The sequence below is a fragment of the Tachyglossus aculeatus genome, chromosome 3 (assembly GCF_015852505.1).
Source record: "Tachyglossus aculeatus isolate mTacAcu1 chromosome 3, mTacAcu1.pri, whole genome shotgun sequence".
Taxonomy (NCBI): Eukaryota; Metazoa; Chordata; class Mammalia; order Monotremata; family Tachyglossidae; genus Tachyglossus; species Tachyglossus aculeatus.
Window position 1 is genome coordinate 11687658 of NC_052068.1, and position 27107 is coordinate 11714764.

Below are 27107 nucleotides of genomic sequence, written 5' to 3' on the forward strand. Positions count from 1 at the left end.
CAGAGAGATAGGAGGAGATCCAAAAGAGGACAGCATCAGGGAAGCCAGGTGGGATAATGTTTCCAGGGGAAGGGGGTAGTTTATAGTATTGCAGGCAGCTGAGAGGTGGAGGAGGATTAGGATGGAGTAGAGGCCATTGGATTTGACCAGAGAGAGATTACTGGTAACCTTAGAGAAGGTGGTTTCCATGGAGTGAAGGGGGCAGAAGACATATTTGAGCAGGTCAAGAAGAGAATTGGAGAAGAAGGGGATACCACAGGTGTAAACTACTCACTTTAAAAGCTTGGAAAGCAATGATAGGAGGGAGATGGGGTGACAACTAGAGCGAGCCATGGAGTCAAGGGAGGGTTTTCATGATAGGGGAGATGTGGGCATGTTTGAAAGCAGTGGGGAATGAGCTATTGGACAGTGAACAGCTGAAGATGTCAGTCAAGCAGGGAAGAAGAGACAGGGCAAGCATTTCAATAAAGTGCAAAGGTGCAAGTGGAGGGCGTAGAATTCAAGAGGAAGTGGGAGATCTTCCCCCTCTCAGGGTCGCACCTGGAGAAGTTTCCAGTCCTCTTCCAGCCTCGACTACAGGAGGGAGAGTCAAGCAGAGGCCTATCCATTCCATTCCTAGCTTGGGCAGTGGCTAGTGACTGGAAGGAAGGCAATCTGCTACAAGTCAAAACTCACCTGGGCTGGGCAGCAGCCACATGGGGAGAGAGTCAAGGATGGAGACTCAAGTTTACTGCGTGGTAGGAGGCAATGGTAATCCGCTTCTGTATTTGCACCAAGAAAACTCTCTGGATACACTACCAGAATGATTGCGGATGGAGGTGAGGCATTCTGGGAGAGATGTGTCCATGGCGTCGCTACTGCTCAAAGACGACTCGACAGAATACGACAAGAGAGATCTCCAGTTGAGATAGAGCTGGGGAGGACGGGGGAGTGGAAGAAGGGTAAGATAAACATGTGGCTAGGTTCCATGACAGATAGGCACATTTTGCTCTACTGCACGTTAACCAGACAAAATCCTTCAAGATGATATGATAAACGAGCAGTTTCTAGTGGCTGGAGATTGGCTTTCTTCATCATCTCTATTATAAAGGCTCCCAATCTTTGAACCAGGGGATGGTGCTGGGACAGAGGGATGGATGTGGGATTGTCCGTGAGGAGTAAGGGACCCAGGCGTGAGGGGCTTTGTGTGCAGGGACACATGTGTGTGTGGTTTCCTCCGAAAATGAAGCAGTTCTGTCTCGTTTCCTTGGGAATGATGATGATGATGATGATGATGGCATTTATTAAGTGCTTATTATGTGCAAGCACTGTTCTAATCGCTGGGGAGGTTACAAGATGATCAGGTTGTCCCACGGAGGGCTCACAGTCTTAATCCCCATTTTACAGATGAGGTAACTGAGGCACAGAGAAGTGAAGTGACTTGCCCAAAGTCACACAGCTGACAAGTGGCAGAGCCAGGATTTGAATCCATGACCTCTGATTCCAAAGCCCATGCTCTTTCCACTGAGCCACACTGCTTCTCAAGGATCATGGAGGGAAGGATTGTGTCACCCCCTTCAAGAAGTTCCCTCTGTATCCCCAAAGAATTCTCCGTATCTCTCCATTCATTCATTCATTCAATCGTATTTATTGAGTGCTTACTGTGTGCTGAGCACCATACTCTCTGTTAACGTGTCCCCCTTTAAAGGAGCAGAAGAGAGAGATGAAGGTATTGCTCTGAGAAATCATTACTTAGTTTTCTTTAGATCCACGCTGATTTCATTGGGGCCTCTGGACCTTGAAAACATACTTAAGAAGCAGTGTGGCGTAGTGGATAGAGCCCAAGCCTGGGAATCAGAGGACCTGCGTTCAAATCTCAGCTCTGCCACTTGCCTGGTATGTGACCTTGGGCCAGTCACTTATCTTCTCTGGGCCTCAAGTTACCTCGTCTGTAAAATGGGGATTCACTTGCTCACCCTCCCCTTTAGAATATGAAGGCCATGTAGGACAGGGATTATGTCCAACCTGAATAACTTGCACCTATTACAGGACTTGGCACATGATAAGACATAACAAACACCACAAATCATTACTGTCATCATTCTTACTCGATCAATCGATCATATTCATTGAGCGCTTACTCTGTGTAGAGTACCATACTAAGCGCTTGGGAGAGTATCATAAAACAGAGTTGGTAGCTATTTATTTTATTTTGTTACTATGTTTTGTTTTGTTCTCTATCTCCCCCTTCTAGACTGTGAGCCCACTGTTGGGTAGGGACCATCTCTATATGCTGCCAACTTGCACTTCCCAAGCGCATAGTACAGTGCTCTGCACACAGTAAGCACTCAATAAATACAATTGAATGAATGAATAAGTGAGTATGTTCCCTGATCACAGTGATTTTACAGTTCAGTCTATTTTTATTGTATCATTATTAGCCTAGTGGATAGAGCACAGGCCTGGGAGTTGAAGGACCTGGGTTCTAATTCTGGCTCCCTGACTTGTCTGCTGTGTGACCTTGGGCAAGCCACTTTACTTCTCTGGGCTTCAGTTACCTCAGTTGTAAAATAAGGATTCAAATTATGAGCCCCATGTGGGGACAGGGACTATGTTCGACCTGAATATCTTGCGTCTACCCCGGCACTTAGAACAGTGCTTGGCACACAGAAGGCACTTAACAAATTCCATAATTATGATTATTACCATTATTATTATTATTAGTAACTGGATAACAAGGAGATCCGAGGCTGACAATCTGTCAGTCTCAACCTTGGGAAGTAGCATAACCTAGAGGAAGGAGCTCGGGCTTGGGAGTCAGAAGACTTGGGTTCTAATCCCAGCTCTGCCACTTGGCCTTGGGCAAATCGCTAGGCTGTAAGCTCGTCCTCTGACTGTAAGGTCATTGTGGGCAGGGAATGTGTCCAACCTGCTTAGCTTGTATCTACCCCAACTCTTAGAATAGCTCTTAACACAGATTAAACGCTTAACAAATACTATCACTGTGACAACCAGAGCCTTCCATTCTCCTGAGCAGGAGGAGCTCCAGACTGACCAGGGCATCAAAAAAATGACAGACGGGCAAAGCTGCTTCGCTGCTTGGGGCCTGGGAAAGCAGAGAGACGTTTCTGCTTTGGAAATGAGGCAGGTGGTAAAGGAAGGACGAGGCCGGGCGTCTCAAACAACTGGAAGGCAGCCGGGGTGGTTATTGCCATGGTTTAGATTCTTTAAAAATCAAGGCTGCTCCATCTGCCCCAAGATCCACCCTTTCCTCTCCATCCAAACCACTACCTTGTTAGTACAATCTCTCATCCTATCCCGAATGGATTACTGCAACAGCCTCCTCTCTGATCTCCCATCCTCCTGTTTCTCCCCGCTTCAGTCTATACTTCACTCTGCTGCCCAGATTACCTTTCTACAGAAACGCTCTGGGCATGTCACTCCCCTCCACAAAAATCTCCAGTGGTTGCTTATCAACCTTCATATCAAGTAAAAACTCCTCACTATTGGCTTCAAGGCTCTTCATCCCCTTGCCCCTTCTTACCTCACCTCCCTTCTCTCCTTCTCCAGCCCAGCCCGTGCACTCTGCTCCTCTAGGGCCGCTAACCTTCTCACTGTGCTTCATTCTCGCCTGTTATGCCATCGACCCCGGCCCACGTCCTACCTCTGGTCTGGAATGCCCTCCCTCCTCAAATCCTCCAAACAATCACACTTCCCCCCTTCAAATCCCGTCTGAATTACTGCATCAGCCTCCTCTCTGATCTCCCATCCTCCTGTCTCTCCCCAGTTCAATCTATACTTCACGCCACTGCCCAGATCATCTGTGTGCAGAAATGCTCTGGGCATGTTACTCCCCTCCTCAAAAATCTCCAGTGGCTACCAAACAACCTACGCATCAGGCAGAAACTCCTCACCCTTGGCTTCAATGCTGCCCATCACCTCGCCCCCTCCTACCTCACCTCCCTTCTCTCCTTCTCCAGCCCAGCCCGCACCCTCCACTCCTCTGCCGCTAATCTCCTCACCGTGCCTCGCTCTCGCCTGTCTCGCCGCTGACCCCCGGTCCAGGTCCTCCCCATGGCCTGGAATGCCCTCCCTCCGCACATCCGCCAAACTAGCTCTCTTCCTCCCTTCAAAGCCCTACTGAGAGCTCACCTCCTCCAGGAGGCCTTCCCAGACTGAGCTCCCTCCTTCCTCTCGCCCTCCTCCTCATCCCCATCCCCCCCGCCTTACCTCCTTCCCCTCCCCACAGCACCTGTATATATGTATATATGTTTGTACATATTTATTACTCTATTTATTTCATTTGTACATATTTAATCTATTTATTTTATTTTGTTAATATGTTTTGTTTTGTTCTCTGTCTCCCCCTTCTACACTGTGAGCCTACTGTTGGGTAGGGACCATCTCTATATGTTGCCAACTTGTACTTCCCAAGTGCTTAGTACAGTGCTCTGCACACAGTAAGCACTCAATAAATATGATTGAATGAATAAATGAATGAATACTGGAGACTCGCCTCCTCCAGGAGGCCTTCCCAGGCTGAGCCCCCCTTTTTCTCAGCTCTCCTTCCCCTCCCCAGCACCCCGACTCACTCTCTTTGCTCTTCCCCCCCCGCCCCACAACACTTCTGTATTTATGTACATATCTATAATTCTGTTTATTTATATTAATGCCTGTTTACTTGTTTTGATGCCTGTCTTCTCCCTTCTAGACTGTGAGTCCACTGTGGGCAGGGTTTGTCTCTGTTGCTGAATTGTACTTTCCAAGCCCTTAGTACAGTGCTCTGCACACAGTAAAAACTCAATAAATACAACTGAATGAATAAAGTCACTTCCCTTCTCTGGGCCTCAGTTCCCTCCTCTGTAAAATGGGGATGGAGACTGTGCACCCATGTGGGACAGCGACTGTGTCCAACATGATTTGCTTGTATCTGCCCCAGTGCTTAGTACAGTGACTGGCACATAGTAAGCACTTAATGAATAACATAACTGTTAGCCGGTTAGCTCAGTTGGTTAGAGTGTGGTGCTAATATAATACTAAGGTCATAGGTTCGATCCCTGTGTGGGCCATTTTGTATTTTGAGAAGCAGCATGGCCTAGTGGATAGAGCACGGGCCTGGGAATCAGAAGGACGTGGGTTCTAATCCCAGCCCTGACACATGTATGCTGTGTAACCTTGGATAAGTCACTTCACTTCTCTGGGCCTCAATTACCTCATCTGTAAAATATTGAGATTGAGACTGTGAGCCCCATGTGGGACCTGGACTGTGTCCAACCTGATTAACTTGTATCTACCCCAGATCTTAGCACAGTACTTGGCACAAAGTCAGTGTTTAGCAAGTACCATAATTATTATTATTATTAACTTATCTACTCAGTACTGGATATGTTCCTCCCTTTATTAATTCATTCAATCATATTTATTGAGTGCTTACTGTGTGCATTCATTCATTAATTCATTCAATCATATTTATTGAGTGCTTACTGTATGCAGAGCACTGTACTAAGCGCTTGGGAAGTACAAGTCTGCAACATATAGAGACGGTCCCTACCCAACAACAGGCTCACAGTTTAGAAGGGGGAGACAGACAACAAAACAAATAAAAAGGCATCAATAACATCAATATAAATAGAATTATAGATATGTACACATCATTAATAATTAACCAGGAACACTGGCCTTGCTTATCAGTGGGTTTTGATCACTTAAAGAAGAAAGCAATAGGAATAGGAAATAGGCCAATCAGAATTATTGTTACCTGTCTTAAAATATGTCTCCTGCATTGTGCTCTTCTGATCATAATAATAATTATGGTAATTGTTAAGTGCTTACTATGTGTCAAGCTCTGTTCTGACAAGGTAGTCCGGTTGTCCCATGTGGGGCTCCCGGTCTTAATCCCCATTTTTCAGATGAGGTAACTGAGGCACAGAGGAGTGAAGTGACTTGCACAAGGTCACACAGCAGACAAGTGGTGGAGCCAGGATTAGAACCCATGGCCTTCTGACTTCCAAGCCCATTCTCTATCCACTATGCCATGCTGCTTCACATGCTGATCATGTGTGGATGTTCTAATAATAATAATAATATTAATAATGGCATTTACTAAGCACTTACTATGTGCTAAGCACTGTTCTAAGTGCTGGGGAGGTTACGAGGTGATCAGGTTGTCCCAAGGGGGGGCTCACAGTTTTAATCCCCATTTTGCAGATGAGGAAACTGAGGCACAGAGAAGTTAAGTGACTTGCCCAAGGTCACACAGCAGACATGTGGCAGAGCTAAGATTAAAACCCATGACCTCTAACTCCCAAACCTGGGCTCTTTCCACTGAGCCAGGTGCTGCTTCAGGTATCTGACCTGATTATCTCGGGTCCGCCCCAGCTCTTAGAACAGTGCTGGACACTTAGCAAATGCTTAACAAATACCATTTTTATTATTATTATTGTTTATTACGCTGCTTCTGTACGAACCGTGTCTAAAGAAACTCTGTGTTGCTTCAAGTTGAGTTGAGGAAACTCTGCCCGTTAACCACCACTCCCAACTAGCACTTGATGAAACGCTAGCAGTATGTCTCTGATATACCCATTTTTTTACACAAAGCAGGGTCCTTGCAGTTTTTCTTCCACAATTCTCTGAAGCAGGACATGCAGAATACCAGAAGCCCCCAATGCCCGGCCACCGTGGCATCAAGCGAGCACGTGCCGAATACCCACATTCTCCGTGACTTGAAGGGGACACGCGGTGGTTTGCTCTGAGCCAGTTGGGAGCGTGGCAGTCGATCCGGGGGCCAGAGCTAATGCTAAAGTAGAAGGAGTTGGCAGAGTTGGTGTCCACCTTACCTTGAACACAAAGCCCTCTGGGCAGCTGAGCTGGTCATACCACAGGGCCTTGTACATGACCAGCATGAGGAGGCAGGCCAAGAACGCCATCGTGATGAGAATGAGTCCCGTCAGCTGCAAGGAGGGGAAGGAGGGTGAGGGGGAGAGGGAGGGAAGGGAAAGAAAAGTGGCAAGAGGGAGGAAAAGAGAAGGGGCAGGCCAGCGGGATGGGAGGGAGAAGAGCGAGAGGAAGAGGGAAGGGAAAAAGGAAGGGAAGAGCAAGTAGGAGGGGAGAAAAATGGGAATCAGATGGAGGGGGAGAGAAAAAGGCAGAGGGAGGGGATGGAATGGAGGGTGGGAAGGAAGATGGGAAAGGAACAGAGGGAAAGAAAGAAGAAAAAAATAGGTGAATTCAGGTTAATAAAGTCAACGACTAAGGTACACCCTTCACCAGCTCTTCTAAAAGCAGTCCCTAGTTAGGGTTGTAACTTTCTGTTTTAAGTTTGCCCCAGCCGCTTCATATCAGTCCCCAGCAACTTTTTCCATCCCTCACCAAGAAGAGGACCTGTCCTGAGGGTCTGCCTTCCTGAAGGTCTGCCTTAGCTGCAGGCCCCTCCTAAGAACTTCCTCTGGGGGCTGGTTCATAGCTGGGGCTGGGAGGTCCAGGGGTCATATCGCCCTGAGCACCGTGGGGGGCTGACCCTAGAAGAGATGAAAATTAGGAACCATGATGCCCTCCGGAAAATTGGTCCGGAAGCAGTTCCAAGCCGAACTCCAATGCTAGGTCATAAAGGCACGGCAACTGGATGGAGCTTCAGGAGGTCATTGAGTCTATCCTCCTGCCTCTGGGCAGCTGCTGAGCTTCATCATCCTAGAAGAAGAGTTGTTTGCAGCCTTGTCCCTTCTGTTTCCCTTTGGAGTGTCCAGGAGTGTCCCACCTGAAATGTTGCCTTATCCTCCGTAGAAGAAGAGAGCAGCTGGGAGGAGGGCTACCCCGAGGGAGGGGGAGAAGGGGACAGAAAGTTAAAGCCACTTTGCTCCAAATGTCTCCATTTACAATTCAGAATTCCTTTGACGAGAATGTTTTAGCAGCTCCCACAATGTTAACACCCTTCTTTGGGTACTAGTACTGTCAAGGAAAACATTGGGACAGAAAACTCTTGACGTCTTCCCATAACCTCTGCATCAAAGAAAAATTCCTCACCATTGACTTTAAAGCACTTAATCACATTGCCCCCTCCTACCTCACCTCAATACTCTCTTATTAAAACCCAGCCCACACACTTCATTCCTCTAATTCTAATCTACTCACTGTACCTCGATCTCGTCTATCTTGCCGCCAACTTCTCATCCACATCCTGCCTCTAGCCTCCTCATACCAGACAGAAAATTGCTTTCCCCGACTTCAAGGCCCATCTCCTACAAGAAGTCTTCCCTAACTATGCCCTCCTCTTCTCTTCTCCCACTCCCTTCTGCATCACCCTGACTTGCTCCTTTCATTCATCCTTCCTCCCAAGCCCGCAGCACATATGTACAAATCTGTAATTTATTTATTTATATTAATGTCTGTCTCCCCCTCTAGACTGTGAGCTTGATGTGGATAGGGAATGTATCTGTTGTATACTCTCCCAAGTGCTTAGTACAGTGCTTTTCAAAAATTCTACTGAATACAATTGAATAAATGCTATTGAATGTATGAATGAACGAAAACTCCCATTTGGCTCCTTTGACCCTGTGTCTCCAGAATACTATAGAACTTCATCAATCAATCAACCATACTTATGGAGTGCATACTGCATGCAGAGCACTGTACTAAATGCTTGGAAAAATACAACATAAAGTTGGTAGACACATTCCCTGTCCACAGTGAGCTTGCAGTCTAGATGGGGAGACATACATTACTAGAAATAAATAAATTTTAGCTACGTACACCAGTGCTATGGGGTGAATAAGAGGAGCAAATCCAAAGTGCAAGGGTGATGAAGAAGGGAGTGGGAGAAGAGGAAGTTGGGGAAGACCCCTTGGAGGAGATGTGCCTTCAATAATTTATGATTTTGAAAGTACCCAGATGATTTAGTTATGATTGCAAATGCATTGTATAACCACAAATCCATTGCGGGCAGAAGAGGAAAATCCAAACCCTGCAAAGATCAATCCCCTCCCACTGTCTTCCCTGCCCCCAACACCCGAAGCAGACACTGGAGGTGTGGGCCCGAGAGGCGAAGCTCATTGAAAGCATGAGGGCCAATCATTGGTTCATACAGCCAGACCGACTGAGAGGCCAAAGCAAACAGGAACACCAGATCTGTAAGGAAAAGAATGGGGAAGGAGCCATCTTGCGTTGCTCTAAGCACTCCACAGAGGTTCAGCTCAAACTCCTCACTCTAGGCTTCAGAGCTCTCCATCACCTCACCCTCCCCTACCACACCTCCCTTTTCTTCCTCTACAGCCCAGTCCACACACTCCGCTCCTCTGCTGTTAACCTCCTCATGGTGCCTCGTCCTCGCCTGTCCCGCCATCGACCTCTGGCTCACATCCTACCTCTGGCCTGGAATGCCCTCCCTCTGCACATCCGCCAAACCAGCTCTCTTCCTCTCTTCAAAACCCTATTGAGAGCTCACCTCCTCCAGGAGGCCTTCCTAGACTGAGCCCCCCTTTTCCTCTCCTCTTCCTCCCCTCCCCATCACCCCCTCCCTCCCTCTGCCCTACCCCCTTCCCCTCCCCACAGCACTTGTGTATATTTGAACATATCTATTGCTCTATTTATTTTATTAATGATGTGTACATAGCTATAATTCTATTTATTTTGATGGTATTGACACCTGTCTACTTGTTCTGTTTTATTGTCTGTCTCCCCCTTCTAGACTGTGAGCCCGTTGGTGGGCAGGGACCGTCTCTATACGTTGCCGATTTGTACTTCCCAAGCGCTTAGTACAGTGCTCTGCATACAGTAAGCACTCAATAAATACGACTGAATGAATGAATGAATGTATGAATGTCTGGCCTTCCCACCTGGGAAAGGTAAACAGTGTGACTAGACAACAAGCGTAGCTTAGTGGAAAGAGCCCAGGACTGGGCTATTCCTGGTTCTGTCACTTGTCTGCTGTGTGATCTTGGGCTAGTCAATCGCTTTTTCTGTGCCTCAGTTTCCTCACCTGTAAAATGAGGATTTGGTACCTGTCCTCCATCCCCCGTTAGATTCAAGGCAGTGAGTTGACCTCTTGGCAGGAAAGGGTCTGAAAGTATGGAACAAGTGAACTATTTGCATTGATGTCTGTCTCCCCCGCTCTACACGGTGAGCCTGTTGTGGGCAGGGAATGTCACAATTTATTGCTGTGTTGTACTTTCTCAAGTGCTTAGTACAGGGCTCTTCACACAGTAAGCGCTTAATAAATACAATTGAATGCATGAATGAATGAATGAGCCAGAGGTGAAGGTTCATCCCTCCCCCAGCCACGTCTGTCTCTGTCTCTGTCTCTGTCTCTGTCTCTGTCTCTCTCTCTCTCTCTCCCCCGCCCCCCCGCCCCTTCCCCGAACCAAATGCTCCAGTCTTTGGAAAACTGGCTTGCCATCATCATCATCCTCAGTAATACTAACAATAATTATGGTACTTGTTGAGTGCTTACTATGTGCCAAGCAAGGCTCTAAGGCTGGAGTAGATACAAGTTAATCAGGTTGGACACAGTCCCTGTCCCACATTGGGCTCGCACTCTTAATCCGTAATTAAGGGTATTAATCCCCATTTTTTTATAGATGAGGTAACTGAAGCCCAGAGAAGTCAAGTGGCTTACCCAAGGTCACACAGCAAACATGTGGCAGAACCAGGATTAGAACCCAGGTCCTTCTGACTCCCAAGCTCGTGCTTTATCTACACTGCTTCTCACTAAGCCATACTACATCTCAATGTGGAGCAACCACTATGTGCAGAACAGCGTGGTTCTGGGAGGTCACCTGCCTCTTGGCATCAAGGCTCAGTTCACCTCAACATGGCTACACAGGGAGGGATACGTGAGGAGAATGAACAACAGCAGGAGACCCAAATTCCTGCCAGGCAGAGAGCTGAAAATTGGGCACCAAAAAGCAAGAAAACAACTTAAGAACATGGTACAACAAAGCCTTAGAAAATACTGCATCCCAATGGAAAACTGTTACTGAAGACAGACCTGTGTGGAGCACTGATATTGAAAAAGGGATGCTTCTCTTTGGGGAAACCTTCGTAGAAATGAGTGAAAAAGAGGCAAAAGAGGAAACAGTACCAGGCACCACAAATATTGAGCGTGACAACACAACCAAGAACCACCGCCGACCTATCGCCCATGTCCTTCCTCTGGCCGGGAATGTCCTCCCTCTTCATATCTGACATCGTCCCACCTTCAAAGCTTAAAGAAGATGCACCTTCTTCAAGAGGCCTTCCCTGACTAAACCCTCATAATATTTTCTCCCATTCCCTTCTTCATCACCCTTGCCTATGGATTTGCACTCTTTATTCACCCGCCCCTCAGCCGCTCATCACTTATGTACTTATCACCTGCATATGTATATCTGTTTGTACATATTTATTACTCTATTTATTTTACTTGTACATATTTATTCTATTTTATTTTGTTAATATGTTTTGTTTTGTTGTCTGTCTCCCCCTTCTAGACTGTGAGCCCGCTGTTGGGTAGGGACCGTCTCTATATGTTGCCAACTTGTACTTCCCAAGTGCTTAGTACAGTGCTCCGCACACAGTAAGCACTCAGTAAATATGATTGAATAAATGAATACTTACCCGTATTTATTGATTTATAGTGAAGTGTGTCTCCCCTTCTAATCTGTAAGTTCACTGTGGTCAGGGAACATGTCTACCAACTCTGCTACACTGTACTTTCCTAAGTGCTTAGTACAGTGCTCTGCACCCAGTAAAAGCCTTTAATAAATGTCATTGATCGATTCATTGATTGATTATACAATGTGGCCAGAACTATGGTTCCCTCTTAGCCCTTTTCAGCCATATGCAAGCAGTCAAAGACCTTCCCTAATAGTGGTGTTTAAGATACTTGATGATGATGATAGCATTTGTTAAGCACTTACTATGTGCAAAGCACTGTTCTAAGCGCTGGGGATGATACAAGGTGATCAGATTGTCCCACGTGGGGCTCACAGTCTTCATCCCCATTTTACAGATGAGGGAACTGAGGCACAGAGAAGTTACGTGACTTGCCCAAAGTCACACAGCTGACTATTGGCGGAGCCAGGATTTGAACCCATGACCTCTGACTCCCAAGTCCGTGCTCTTTCCATTGAGCCACGCTGCTTCTCTTAAGATGACTATACATAGGAACTGTGTGTGCCCTAAGCAACTGTACTAGGTGACTGGGACCATAGAATCGAAGAAAAAGGAAATGGCCCCTTCTCTGGAGGAGCTAAAAATAGAAGACATCCTCCTTTTCCCCAGGGTCTCACTGGTTTCCAGCCCTCTGGAAACACAAGAGGAAGATTCCCATGCTTGTTGTTTTGCAGTTCAGTTCTCAAGGGCCTGGATTTGGTTCACTAGACTAAAAGGTTTTATGAAATGCGTATTTCTTTAACAGTTTATAGCGGTAATTCAATTATATAAATAATAATGATGGCATTTATTAAGCGCGTACTATATGCAAAGCACTGTTCTAAGTGCTGGGGGGATACAAGGTGATCAGGTTGTCCCACGTGGGGCTCACAGTCTTAATCCCCATTTTACAGATGAGGTAACTGAGGCCCAGAGAAGTGAAGTGATTTGCCCAAAGTCACACAGCTGACAAGTGGCAGAGCCGGGATCTGAACCCATGACCACTGACTCCAAAGCCTGTGCTCTTTCCACTTTGCCACGCTGCTTCTCTGTAATTACAATTATATCTGTAATTTATTCATTTATATTAATGTCTGTCTCTCCCTCAGGACTGTAAGCTTGTCGTAAGCAGGGAATGTGTCCGTTTATTGTTATATTGTACTCTCCCAAGCACTTAGTACCATCCTCTGCACACAGTAAGTGCTCAATAAATGCCAGTTACTAACTGACCAACTAACATTTCACATCCATCCACCCTCCTTAGCCCTAATGGGATCCCTGAGCTGATCGTCTGACACAAAGAGAAAGTTATCCCTGCGGCTTTGAGATCCTACTTCTTCCAAAGGAAACAAAACCCTTATCTAGGTCATTTCCTATAGCTTCGACTCCAGTGGCTCTGCAGACAACAGAGGAATGGAGGCATCTGTAAGAGGCTTTTGAGTTTAAGATGAAAAGATGTCATGCCATATATCTGCTCAGATAAAAAGCCAAATTGGGATAATTCAGAGAAGGCTTGCTGCTCTGTGATATTCTCATGCTAAACAGAGGCATTTCTGAGATGGGATACAGGGATGCGGCTCAATCCTTAGAAACAAAGGGATGGAAATTCCAGGAGACAAAGTCTATGCAGTTCAGGGACGGAGCCAAGAGATTGGTTTGTGCAGATTCTGCCAACGGAGCTACTGCAATGTTTCTGCCTCCTGGCTCACTCACTCTCTCTCTCCCGTCACCTTGGAGAACAGTTATGCCTGCGATAAAGTCCCTCGTGGCTACGCAAGGTGCACAGCACACCATCTTCTTCTTCGGTGGGGAGGGTTTCAGGAGCCGGAAGAACACAGCAGCCTTTGGTGACAATTAGGGCTTCAGTATAATAAAGAGAGACAATCAGCTTACGAGCAGCAGAGGCGAAATGACAGTTTGCTCCAATGAGAGACATCCCTGAAGATGCAATCGGGCAAGGGGATTTTTCAGCTGGCGTGAAACCATGGCAACCGGAATTTACCAGCAACCTGGATCCTCCAGCAGCATGTCTGCCTGATGGCCTTCTTGGGCGGCTGGAAGTCCAGTTGGGAGCCCAGGGCTCGCACTTCCCGTGGAACTCACCAACTGTGGGGCTTGGGAAGGGGCAGGGATGCTAAGTGACTGAGTTCTCCCTAGAGAATAACAGACGCTGCCGGGTAGAGGAAGGAAAAAGGTCAGAGGGATCCAAGAGGTCATAGACCTCTGAGGGATGTAAATCTGCAGGAAATCAGTTAAAATCTGATGGCAGTTCTTGGACTCTCTCTGATCTTTCACGAGGCTCTCTTGGGCTGCGGGAGAAGAGTGGAGTCAGAAGGGACCACATGGAGAAATTGCTCTCATAAAATTGCAGCATTTGTTAGATGTCTAATTGGGTCCAGCACAGAATGGAGAGTCAATCAGTCAATCAGACAGTCTGTCAATTGTATTTATTGAGTGCTTACTATGAGCAGAGCACTGTACTGAATGCTGGCAAGACTACAGTCTAACAATATGACAGACACATTCCCTGCCCACAGTGAGCTTACAGACTGGAGGAGAAGACAGACATTAATAGTAATAAATAAAATCAGAGCTATGGACATAAGTGCTGCATGAGAAGCAGCGTGGCTCAGTGGAAAGAGCCCAGGCTTTGGAGTCAGAGGTCACGGGTTCAAATCCCAGCTCCGCCAATTTTCAGCTTTGTAACTTTAGGCAAGTCGCTTAACTTCTCTGGGCCTCAGTTCCCTCCTCTGTAAAATGGTGATTAAGATTGTGAGCCCCCCGTGAGACAACCTGATCACCTTGTAACCTCCCCAGTGCTTAGAACAGTGCTTTGCACATAGTAAGCACTTAATAAATGCCATCATCATCATAAGTGCTACAGGGCTGGGAGGGACAGGTGAAGGTATTGTTCTCAGAACCATTACTTAGTTTCCTCTAGATCCACACTGTTTTCCTTTGAAATTTTGAAACTTGAACACATATTTGAGAAGGAGCATTGCCTAGTGGAAAGAGCACAGGTCTGGGAATCAGAGGACCTGCATTCTAATCCTGGCTCCACCACTTGTCTACTGTGTGACCTTGGGCAAGTCACTTAATTATCTGTACCTTAGTTTCCTCATCCGCAAAATGGGGATTCAATACCTGTTCTCCTCCCTACTTAGACTGTAGCCCAATGTGGGACCCAATTATCTTGTATCTACCCCAGCACTTTGTACAGTGATTGACACAGAGTAAATGCTTATTAATAATAATAATAACTGTGGTATTTGTTAAGCATTTACTATGTGCCAAGACTGTTCCAAGTGCTGGGGTAAATACAAGGTAATCAGGTTGTCCTAAGTGGGGAACACAGTCTTAATCCCTATTTTACAGATAAGGTTACTGAGGCACAAAGAAGTCAAAGACTTGTCCAAGGTCAAACAGAAGACAAGTGGTGGAGCCGGGATTAGACCCATGTCCTCTGGCTCCCAAGCCCATGCTCTTGGCACTAGAACATGTGCTTCTACAGAAATACCAGTTATTATTATCATTATCATTTTTATTACTATTACAGAGCATATAGAAATCAGGCACGGTCCCTTTCCCGTATGAGGCTCGCAATCTGAGGAAGAGAGAAAACAGATGTCAAATCCCCATTTCTACAGATGAGCAAACTGTGGCATGGAGAAGTTAGGTGACTTACCCAAAGTCACACAGCAGGTAAGTGGTGGAGCCAGGATTGGAACCCAGGTCTCCTGTCTGGGTTTATATAACCTCCCTCTCCACTTTCCTGCAAGCATTTCTTGCAAATCCATGTCTTAAATGATGATGAAGGTGAAATGGTGAATCATAGGGGCAAACTGAGCTTCTGGACCAGAAGCCATCCTATCACACCCGACAAAGTTTGTGGCCTCAACTCAAAATCCACTTGTCCTGTGTCTGGAGAGCTGAGCTTTCTCTGGCTTCTTAGGAGTCTTCGAAAGACTTCGGTGCTAACCTTCTCACTGTGCCTCATTCTCTCCCATCCCACCATCGACCCCTAGCCCACATCCTACCTCTGGCCTGGAAGGCCCTCCCTCTTCAAGTCCGCCAAACAATCGCACTTCCCCTCTTCAAAGCCCTACTGATGGCTCCCCTCCTCCAAGAGGCCTTCCCAGACTAAGTGCCCCCCTTTCCTGAGCTCCCTCTCTCCTCCACATCACCCTGACTTGCTCCCTTGGCTGTACCCCCCCTCCCCACCCCACAGAACTTGTGACTATATGTACATATCTACAGTTCTATTTGTGTGACCTTGGGCAAGTCACTTAACTTCTCTGAGCCTCAGTTACCTCATCTGTAAAATGGGGATTAAGACTGTGAGCCCCACGTGGGACAACGTGATCACCTTGTAATCCTCCCCAGCACTTAGAACAGTGCTTCACACATAGTAAGCACTTAAATGCCATCATTATTATCATTATTATATTAATCCCTGTTTACTTGTTTTGTTGCCTCTCTCCCCGCTTCTAGACTGTAAGCCTGATGTGGCAAGGATTTTCTCTCTTTATTGCTGAATTATACTTTCCAAGCGCTTAGTCCAGTGCTCTGCACACAGTAAGCACTCAATAAATATGAATGAATGAAGGAAGGAAGGAAGGAAGGAAGGAAGGAAAGGATGGAGGACAAACCAAGAATAGTCCCCAATTTTATAAAGGGTGACTTGGGGAGTGGGTGAGCCCCCAGTGTGGTCTGAAGTGGTTGAGGAAATATTAACAGAGTGCTTACTTTGTGCTGAGCACTGTGCCAAGCACCGGAGTGGGTATCAGCTCAGACACTGGCCCTATCCCACACAGAGGTCAGAGTTATTGGGCAGTCAGTCAGTCAGTCCTATTTATTGAACACTTACTATGTGCAGAGCACTGTACTAAGCGCTTGGGAGAGTACAATATAACAATAAACGGACACATTCCCTGCCTACAATGAGCTTACAGTCTAGAGAAGTAGTGTGGCATAGTGGGCACAGCATTATGTATTTAGCTTTAATTCTATTTGTTCGGACGACTTGACACCTGTCCACATGTTTTGTTTTGTTGTCTGTCTCCCTCTTCTAGACTATGAGCCCATTGTTGGGTAGGGACCATCTCTATATGTTGCCGACTTGTACTTCCCAAGCGCTTAGTACAGTGCTCTGAACACATGAAGCACTCAATAAATATGAATGAATGAATGAATGAATCTTGGGCAACTCAATTCACTTCTGTATGCCTCAGTTTCCTCATCTGTCAAATGGGGATTGAGACTGTGAGCCCCACATGGGACAGGGACTGTGTCCAACCCAATTTGCTTGTATCCACCCCAGTGCTTAGTACAGTGCCTGGCACATAGTAAGCACTTAACAAATACCATAATCATTATTATTATTATCATTAGAAAGGGAGACAGACATTAATAGAAATAAATAAATTACAGATATGGACATGGGTGCAGGGGGGCTAAGAAGGGGGATGAATAAAGGACACAGGAGGTCAGGGTGCCCAGAGACTGGTCTGTGCATATTCTGCAGTAGAAGATCTGAAAATGATTCTACCTTTTGGATTCCTTTCTGTTTCTCTCTCCTTTCTCCTTTTCCACCTACTAAGACCCAAACCGCCTGATTTCTGGCTAAGAGCCTATTCTCTCTCAATGACTCTTTCTCTGGCCCACCTTCCCTTCTGCATCATCTATGCACTTCGATCGTGGCTTAGTGGGAAGAGCCTGGGCTTGGGAGTCAGGGATTCTAATCCCAGCTCCACCACTTGTCTGCTTTGTGACCTTGGGCACATCGTTTATCTTCTCTATGCCTCATTTACCGCATCTGTAAAATGGGATTCAAGACTGTGAGCCCCACGTGGGATAAGGCCCTACTGAGAGCTCACCTCCTACAGGAGGCCTTCCCAGACTGAGTCCCTTCCTTCCTCTCCCCCTCTTCCCCCTCTCCATCCCCCCCATCTTACCTCCTTCCCTTCCCCACAGCACCTGTATATATGTATATGTGTTTGTACATATTTATTACTCTATTTATTTATTTATTTTACTTGTACATATCTATTCTATTTATTTTATTTTGTTAGTATGTTTGGTTTTGTTCTCTGTCTCTCCCTTTTAGACCGTGAGCCCACTGTTGGGTAGGGACTGTCTCTATATGTTGCCAATTTGTACTTCCCAAGTGCTTAGTACAGTGCTCTGCACATAGTAAGTGCTCAATAAATACGATTGATGATGATGATGATGATAACCTAATTACCTTGTGCACACCAGTGCTTAGAACAGTGCTTGGCACATAGTAAGCACTTAACAAATGCCATCACCATTATTATTATCTGTGACCTTTGGACTCTTGATATTCACCTCACCCCCAACCCCACAGTACTTACGAACATATCTTTAAATTCTATGTTATAAATGATTTATTTGTTCATATTAATGTCTGTCTCTCCCTCTAGACTGTAAGCCTTATGGACAGGAAAAGTGTCTGTTCATTCTGCTGGATTCTACTGTTCCAAGCACTTAATACGGTGTTCCATACATAGTAAGTGCTCAATAAACACCACTGATTGATTGATGATTACATGCAGACTTCATGGTCATATCAGGGGGACTGTCTAAACCCAGAGCTCAAAGACAAGGTGGAGGGGGAGGGAAAGGTTTTACCTTGACCTTTTCTGATACTTCATCGTAGAGATTTATGTTCAACTTTTTTATTCCCGGAACGTGTAACTTTCTCTTCTTCTTCTGCTGGAGCTGGTATTCTGTTCTGGTCTTGACAATCACCTGTGGAGGGAGAAAGAGCTCAGGGCCTGTTGACCTTTGCAAATCAAAGTTCCACCACCTGACTCATTAGAAATGCCCAAATCGCATTCGGGGAGAATCACATGACATTTTGAAATGGAAAAACATTGAACCTGCTCTGATTGGTACCAGAGGGAACAGTTTACCTCGGATCTCTGTAATGGCCACCCAGTCCTCTGTGCATCCTTGTGGACTGTTGGGTATTTCTAGAACAACTGCTCTCTCCAACTACCTATACAACTCCCCCTCCGGACACTTGAACCACTCTCCCCTCTGATTACTTGAACAAGTCCCTGTTCCAGCTACCTGAACAATTCACCCCTCTATTTACCAAGTAACCCCCCCTCCCACGACTATTACCTCATCCGTAAAATGGGTATTAAGAGTGTGGGGCCAATGTGGGACAGGGACTGTGTCCAAACTGATTGGCTTGTATCTACCCCAGTGCTTAGAATACTGCTTGGCATATTGCCTGAGCGCTCCTAACTCACTTCCCTGCTCTCCTTCTACAACCCAACCCACACAGTAAGTGCTCAATAAATACGATTGAATGAATGAATGCTCCTCCGGTGCTAACCTTCTCACTGTGGCTCGATCTCTCCTGTCTCGCCGCCGACTCCTGACTCACATCCTATCTCTGGCCTGGAATGCCCTCCCTCCCCAAATCCTCCCTCCCTTCAAAGCCTTACTGCAGGCCCATCTCCTCCAAGGGGTCTTCCCAGATTAAGTCCCACTTTTCCTCATCTCCCACTCCCTTCCATGTCACCCTGACTCACTCCCTTTTCTCTTCCCCCCTCTCCCTACCTCACAGCACTTAGGTATATATCTGTCATTTTATTTATTTTTATTGATGTCTGTTTACTTCTATTGATGTCTGTCTCCCCCCCTCTAGACTGTGAGCTCATTGTGGGCAGGGATTGTCTCTCTTTATTGCTGTAGTGTACTTTCCCAAGCACTTAGAGCAGAGCTCTGCACACAGTAAGAGCTCAATAAATACAATTGAATGAATGATTGATTGAATGAATAGTTAACTCTAAACATAGACCATAATTTTTCATATTACTATTGTCAGAGACTAGAACTGGGCTACCACAGGGCCACCCCTGGGGCTCAAACCACTGGTTCTGACCCAGAGAAGCAGCATGGCTTGGTGGAAAGAGCCCAGGCTTGGGAATCAGAGGTCGTGGGATCTAATCCCAGCTCACCACTTTTCAGCTGTGTGAATTTGGGCAAGTCACTTAACTTCTCTGTGCCTCAGTTACCTCTTCTATAATATGGGGATTAAGACTGTGAGTCCCACCTGATTACCTTGCATCTACCCCAGCACTTAGAACAGTGCTTGGCACACAGTAAGTGCTTAACAAATACCATTATTATTATTATTAAATGGGTCAGTGGGTTTGGAGCCTCTGTGAAGGGGAAGGGCCGGGAGCTGGGGTTCCTTTGGTGTCACCCCCACCCTGCTCAGCATCAACCAACGCGATAACCAACCTGAGGAGGGAGTGGGTTTAGAAACAAACAATCAAAAGAATGGTTTGTTTTATTTTCATGGTATTTGTTAAGCGTCTACTCTGTGGCAGGCACTGTACTTGGTTCTGGGGTAGATACAAGCTAATGGGGTTGGACTAGAAATCATTCCTGAGTTCATCCCTGTCCCACATGGGGAGCACAGTCTTCATCCCCATTTTGCAGGTGAGGGAACTAAGGCCCAGAGAGGTGAAATGGTTCACCCAAGGTCACACAGCGGACAGGTGGCAGACCCGGGATTGGGGCCCAGGTCCTTCTGACTCTCACAGCTGTGCTCTATCCACCAGGCTACGCGCCTTCTGGCATTTACTCTGTACTGTACTGAGCACTGGGATGGGTGCGATGCAGTCAGTGTCGAAGGCCTCTAGACTGTGAGTTTGCTGTGGGCAGGAAATGTATCTGTTTATTGTTATATTGTACTCTCCCAAACGCTTAGTACATTGTTTTGTACACAGTAAGCGCTCAGTAAATATGACTGATTGATTGATCTGAACTCCCCATTCTAGCTATCTAAACAACTCCCACCTCTTGCTACCTGAACAGCTTCCCCATAATAATAACAATATAATGATGGCATTCATTAAGCACTTACTATGTGCAAAGCACTGTTCTATGCGCTGGGGAGGTTACAAGGTGATCAGGTTGTCCCACGGAAGGCTCAGTCTTGATCCTCTTTTTACAGATGAGGTCACTGAGGCACAGAGAAGTTAAGTGACTTGCCCGAAGTCACACAGCTGATAACTGGCAGAGATCTCTCTTTGGGCCTCTTGTGGAGTTGAGCTGCCATGGATTTGATTTATCAGCCCGCTGCTTCTAGACTGAGTCCGCTGTTGGGTAGGGACTGCCTGTATATGTTGCCAACTTGTACTTCCCAAGCGCTTAGTACAGTGCTCTGCACACAGTAAGTGCTCAATAAATACGATTGAATGAATGAACTGGCGGAGCCAGGATTTGAACCCACGACCTCCGACTCCAAAGCCCGGGCTCTTTCCACTGAGCCACGCTGCTTTCCCATCTTGGGACCCAAACAACACCCCCTCTAGCTATCAAAACAACTCCCTCTCATTCATTCGTTCATTCAGTCATATTTTTTGAGCGCTTACTGTATGTTGGCTCTCTTTATTGCTGTAATGTACTTTCCAAGCACTGCTTGGAAAGTACATTACAGCAATAAAGAGAGACAATCCCTGCCGACAATGGGCTTACAGTCTAGAGGTTGGGGAGACAGACATCAAAACAAGTAAACAGGCATCAATATAAATAAATAGAATTATAAATATAAACATAAGTGCTATGGGGCTCCCCACTCTAGCTACTTGTACAACACCCCTGTTTAATATAGGAACAAATCCCCCCGTTAGCTACCTAAACAATTCCCCCTACACCCAGCCAACTGAAAAACACCCCGGCATCTACACTGAACAAATTTCTCACCTAGTAACCCCCAAAACTCCTGTACTTGAATCAGACCTTCCTTTCCTATTAATCCCTGCTGAACCCTCACTCCTCTGGAGAATACGCTCCTGACCCAACCTAAGTTCAAGAATGAATTCTTCTAGATATCAGCTCCGATCTTCCCTCTGAGCACATTTCCATCCCTCCCCAGTTTCTCTGTCACTCTAGAACAGGAGCCCCCTGGGCCAATGCCATGGCTAATTAAAGGCTTTTGTTCAAAAACTCTCATGAAATTGATATTTCAATAAATGGTAAACAATTGCCAAACCGTATGTTCCCCAAATGCAGGAGGAATAGTGTGGTCTGAGTTAGAATGCTAAAAACAAAGGCAATCCCAGTTAGCGATTGTGAACCACGGCTCTCTATGGGTAGTGTGTCTTTCCGTGGAGCCTGGGGAGGGCTGTGTCAGTGTTGATGGTAGCCAACATATCGGGGCCCCCTGCTTTCTGTTCTGTGGGTTCATTCATTCATTCATTCAATCGTATCTATTGAGCACTTACTGTGTGCAGAGCACTGTACTAAGCGCTTGGGAAGTACAAGTCGGCAACATATAGAGACAGCCCCTACCCAACAATGGGCTCACAGTCTAGAAGGGGGAGGCAGACAACAAAACAAAACATATTAACAAAATAAAATAAATAGAAGCCGGGGAAACTTCTGTTCCCCAATCTCTGGGGCTCTAATCACAGAATAATCACAGCATCGCGGGATTAATAATACCTGACCCCTACTTCACAGGAGTGTTGCGGGGAGCAAACTGATATAACTAATGAACAATGCTTTGGCAATAAAAGCAGCAAATGAAAACTCGAAAAGAAGGGTGGCCTAGGGGGTAGAACACAGGCCTGAAAGCCACAAGGACCTGGATTCTGATCCAAGTCTGCCTCTTGTCTGCTGTGTGACCTTGGGCAAGTCATTTCACCTACCTGGGCCCCAGTTACCTCACTGTAAACGGGACAAAGACTTTCAGCTCTGTGTGGGCCTGGGACAGCACTTAGTATAGCAAAATTCCAGGTTTATTTTAAGGGCATTTTTTTAGTGATTTTTTAAAAGTGGCTTTTGTTCATTCATTCGTTCATTCATTTAAATCATATTTACTGAGTGCTAACTGAGTTAAGTGCTTACTAGCTGCCAGCACTCTACTAAATGCTAGGGGATTGGGGGACAAAGTGGAAAAGTGGGAGAATTTCTGGCAATGCAACAACCGGAATGCCTGCTCCCAGATCAAGGAGGCCTCTGACTTCTCAGCCATTAGCCTGTCTTCTCTTTAATCCAGAGAATCCGCTCGGGGAACCTGAGGCCCAGAACAGTCAAAGGGTCCCAAGCCTAGAGAAGGTGATGGTTGGTCCATCCCCGCTGTTTGCTGGAAATAAAATCCTAGCTCACCTCACTACTCTTCTACTACAACCCAGCCTACATCCTTTACTCTTCTAATGCCAAACTTCTCACTGTACCTCGATCTCATCTGTCTCACCCCTAACCTCTCGCCCACATCCTGCCTCAGGCCTGAAACTCCCTCCCTCTTCATATAATAATAATAATAATAATAATGGCATTTATTAAGTGCTTACTATGTGCAAAGCACTGTTCTAAGCACTGGAGAGATTACAAGGTGATCAGGTTGTCCCACGGTGGGGGGCTCACAGCCTTCATCCCCATTTTACAGAAGAGGTGACTGAGGCCCAGAGAAGTTAAGTGACTTAGCCAAAGTCACACAGCTGACAATTGGCGGAGTTGGGATTTGAACCCATGACCTCTGACTGCAAAGCCCATTCTGTTTCCACTGAGCCACGCTGCATATCACACATACAATGACTCTCCCCTGCTTCAAAGCCTTATTGAAAGCCCATCTCCTCCAAGAGGCCTTCCCTGACTAACTGCCCCCTTTCCTTTTCTCCCACTCCCTTCTATATAGCTCTGACTTGCTCACTTCATTCAATTCCCACTCCCAGCCCCATGACACTCACGTACATATCTGTCATTTATTTACTTATATTGCTGTTCGTCTCCCCCTCTAGACTGTAAGCTCATTGTGGGCAGGGAACGTATCTGTTATATTGTTGTATTGTACTCTCCCAAGCACTTAGTTCAGTGCTCATTCATTCATTCAATTGTATTTATGGAGCGCTTACTAGGTGCAGAACACTGTACTAAGCGCTTGGAGAATACAATTCAGCAATAGAGACAATCCCTGCCCACGATGGGCTTACAGGTCTGCACACAATGAGCACTCAATAAATACTATCGATCTACTGAGAGCTCACCTCCTCCAGGAGGCCTTCCCAGACTGAGCCCCCTTTTTCCTCTCCCCCTCCCCATCCCCCACTCTCTACCTCCTTCCCCTCCCCACAGCACCTGTATCTATGTTTGTACAGATTTACTACTCTATTTATTTTACTTGTACATATTTACTATTCTATTTATTTTGTTAATGATGTGCATCTAGCTTTTATTTCTATTTATTCTGATGATTTGACACCTGTCCACATGTTTTGTTTAGTTGTCTGTCTCCCCCTTCTAGACTGTCAGCCCGTTGTTGGGTAGGGACCGTCTCTATATGTTGCCAACTTGTACTTCCCAAGCGCTTAGTACAGTGCTCTGCACACAATAAGTGCTCAATAAATACGATTGAATGAATGAATGACCAACTGACTGCATCAATCATATTTATCGAGGTGTGCACAGAGCCCTGTTTTACAGTACATGCTTTTCAATAATTAATTAATTCATTCAATCATATTTATTGAGAGCTTACTGTGTGCAAAACACTGTACTAAGCGCTTGGAAGAGTCCAATATAACAATAATCGGGTAAATTCCCTGCCCAACAAGCTTACAGTCTAGAGCCTTAGTGACACACCTCAAAACGATCCTTTCCTTTCAAGGAGAGCTGAAGCTGGGGTCAACCCCTCAACCTCACAGGGCATTTGGCTCATTGGAAAGAGCTCGGGCTTTGGAGTCAGAGGTCACGGGTTCGAATCCCAGCTCCACCACATGTCTGCTGTGTGACCTTGGGCAAGTCACTTAACTTCTCTGAGCCTCAGTTCCCGCATTTGTAAAATGAGGATTAAGACTGTGAGCCCCACGTGGGACAACCTGATCACCTTGTATCCCCCCCAGTGCTTAAAACAGTGCTTTGCACATAGTAAGCGCTTAACAAATACCATCATTATTATTATTATTTCCCTGTGCGGTCTCCCCCGGTTGGGCGTCTATCACATTACCTTGTCCGGGAACGGCTGCTGGAGCTGGTTGACATCGAGTGGTGTTATCAACGGGATGTTGTCAAAGCCGTCATCTCCGCCACCCTGCTCCTTGTCCGGTTTCTCGGACAGATTGCTCCCCACTTTCACCATGGTGGACCAACGACTCTGCAAAGGAGAAAATGCGGGTTTAGGGTTCATCTGCCCCCCGTCTCAGAGGTCAATCTCGCCTTCCTCCAGATCCCGACCTCATCACCAGCGCTTAGAACAGTGCTTTGCACATAGTAAGCACTTAATAAATGCCATTATTATTATTATTATTATCGTGGAGCCTTGACGATAGGGTTGACCCCAATGATCCTCCCAGACACCATTCATTTATTCAGTCATATTTACTGGGAGCTTACTGTGTGCAGAGCACTGTACTAAGTGCTTGGAAAGTACAATTCAGCAATAAAGGGAGACAAACCCTGGCCACACTGGGCTTATAGTGTAGAGGGGGGGAGACAGACATCAAAACAAGTAGAGAAGCGTCAGTATAAATAAATAGAATTATAGACACATGCACATCAAAACAGGTAAACAGGCATCAATATAAATAAATAGAATTATAGATATATAATAATAATAATAATGGCATTTATTAAGCGCTTACTATGTGCAAAGCAGTGTACTAAGCGCTGGGGAGATTACAAGGAGATCAGGTTGTCCCACGGGGGGCTCACAGTCTTAATCCCCATTTTACAGATGAGGGAACTGAGGCCCAGAGAAGTTAAGTGACTTGCCCAAAGTCACACAGCTGACAATTGGCAGAGCCAGGATTCGAACCCATGACCCATGACTCCAAAGCCCGGGCTCTTTCCATTGAGCCACACTGTTTCTCGTGTATATTTATATATATACATGAATACATAAGTACTGTGGAGCGGGGTTGGGAGGGGAGAGCAAAGTTGAGGTGACGCAGAAGGGAAGGGGAGCTAAGGAAAAGGGGGGCTTAGTCTGGGGCCTACTGAGAGCTCACCTCCTCCAGGAGGCCTTCCCAGACTGAGCCCCCTTTTTCCTCTCCTCCTCCCCATCCCCCCCACCCTACCTCCTTCCCCTCCCCACAGCACTTGTATATATGTTTGTACAGATTTATTACTCTATTTTATTTGCACGCATTTATTATTCTATTTATTTTGTTAATGATGTGCATCTAGCCTTACTTCTATTTATTCTGATGACCTGACACCTGTCTACATGCTTTGTTTTGTTGTCTGTCTCCCCCTTCTAGACTGTGAGCCCGTTGTTGGGTAGGGACCGTCTCTATATGTTGCCGACTTGTACTTCCCAAGCGCTTAGTACAGTGCTCTGCGCACAGTAAGCGCTCAATAAATACAATTGAATGAATGAATGAATGAATGGGGCACCAGTCAAGGAGGTGGGCATTATGCCGGGCACATAACAAATTTCATTCATTCATTCAATCATATTTATGGAATGTTATTGTATGCAAAGCACTGTACTAAGCACTTGGAAAGTACAATTCAGCAACAGATAGAGACAATCCTTAACCACCAACGGGCTCGCGGTCTAGAAGGGGGGAGACAGACATCAAAACAAATAAAAAGGCATCAATATAAATAAAATTACAGATATATACACATCATTAATAAAATCAACAGAATAATAAATACGAACATATATACACAAGTGCTGTGGGGCACGGAAGGGGGTAGAGCAGAGGGAGGGAGTTGGGGCGATAGAAAGGGGAGGAGGAGCAGAGGAAAAGGGGGGCTTAGTCTGGGAAGGCCTCCTGGAGGAGGTGAGCTTTCAGTAGGGAATGCCACAATGGCATACATGTCATTTTGTGGAAAGATCCACAAGACAACTAAGAAATTGAGCATTTTATTGTTATCATTATTATGATTACATTTGTTAAGCGCTTACTGTGTGTTAAGCACTGCTTTAAGCACTGGAATAGATACAGGTTAATCAGGTTGGATACAGTATCCATCCCACTTGGGCCTCACAGTCAAAATCCTTGAGCGGAGAGGTGATCTCTAACCCCTTCCCTTCCTTCTCAGTCTTTAATAATTGTGGTTCTCGTCAAGTTCATTCATTCAATTGCATTTATTGAGCACTTACTGTGTGCAGAGCACTGTACTAAGTGCTTGGGAAGTACAAGTTGGCAACACATAGAGACGGTCCCTACCCAACAACGGGATCACAGTCTAGAAGTGCTTACTGTATGCCAAGCATTGTGTTAAGCACTGGGGTAGATTCAAGATAATCAGGTCCCATATGGGACTTATTTATTTATTTTACTTGTACATATCTATTCTATTTATTTTTTTTTATTTTGTTAATATGTTTTGTTTTGTTCTCCGTCTCCCCCTTCTAGACTGTGAGCCCACTGTTGGGTAGGGACCATCTCGATATGTTGCCAACTTGTACTTCCCAAGCACTTAGTACAGTGCTCTGCACACAGTAAGTTCTCAATAAATACGATTGATTGATTGATTGATTGACTTACAGTCTAAGTAGGAGGGTG

General features: G+C 46.0%; 1 protein-coding gene and 1 non-coding gene across 4 annotated transcripts in view; one reads left to right on the forward strand and one right to left on the reverse strand.

Annotated features, from left to right (window-relative positions):
* Positions 1-27107, reverse strand: part of CALY (calcyon neuron specific vesicular protein) — a 127330-nt gene that overhangs the window by 17734 nt on the left and 82489 nt on the right. For all 3 annotated transcript variants that reach the window (XM_038743939.1, XM_038743938.1, XM_038743940.1), the window contains exons 2-4: positions 24596-24742; positions 18253-18372; positions 6816-6929 (exon numbers count right to left, since the gene is read on the reverse strand). In XM_038743939.1, coding sequence (XP_038599867.1) covers positions 6816-6929; positions 18253-18372; positions 24596-24727 — 366 coding nt within the window. In that variant the 5' untranslated portion in view covers positions 24728-24742. The remainder of the gene's footprint in view (positions 1-6815; positions 6930-18252; positions 18373-24595; positions 24743-27107) is intronic.
* LOC119926290 lies at positions 523-665 on the forward strand. The gene has a single exon (XR_005450178.1). It is a non-coding gene; the product is annotated as a small nucleolar RNA SNORA7 (small nucleolar RNA).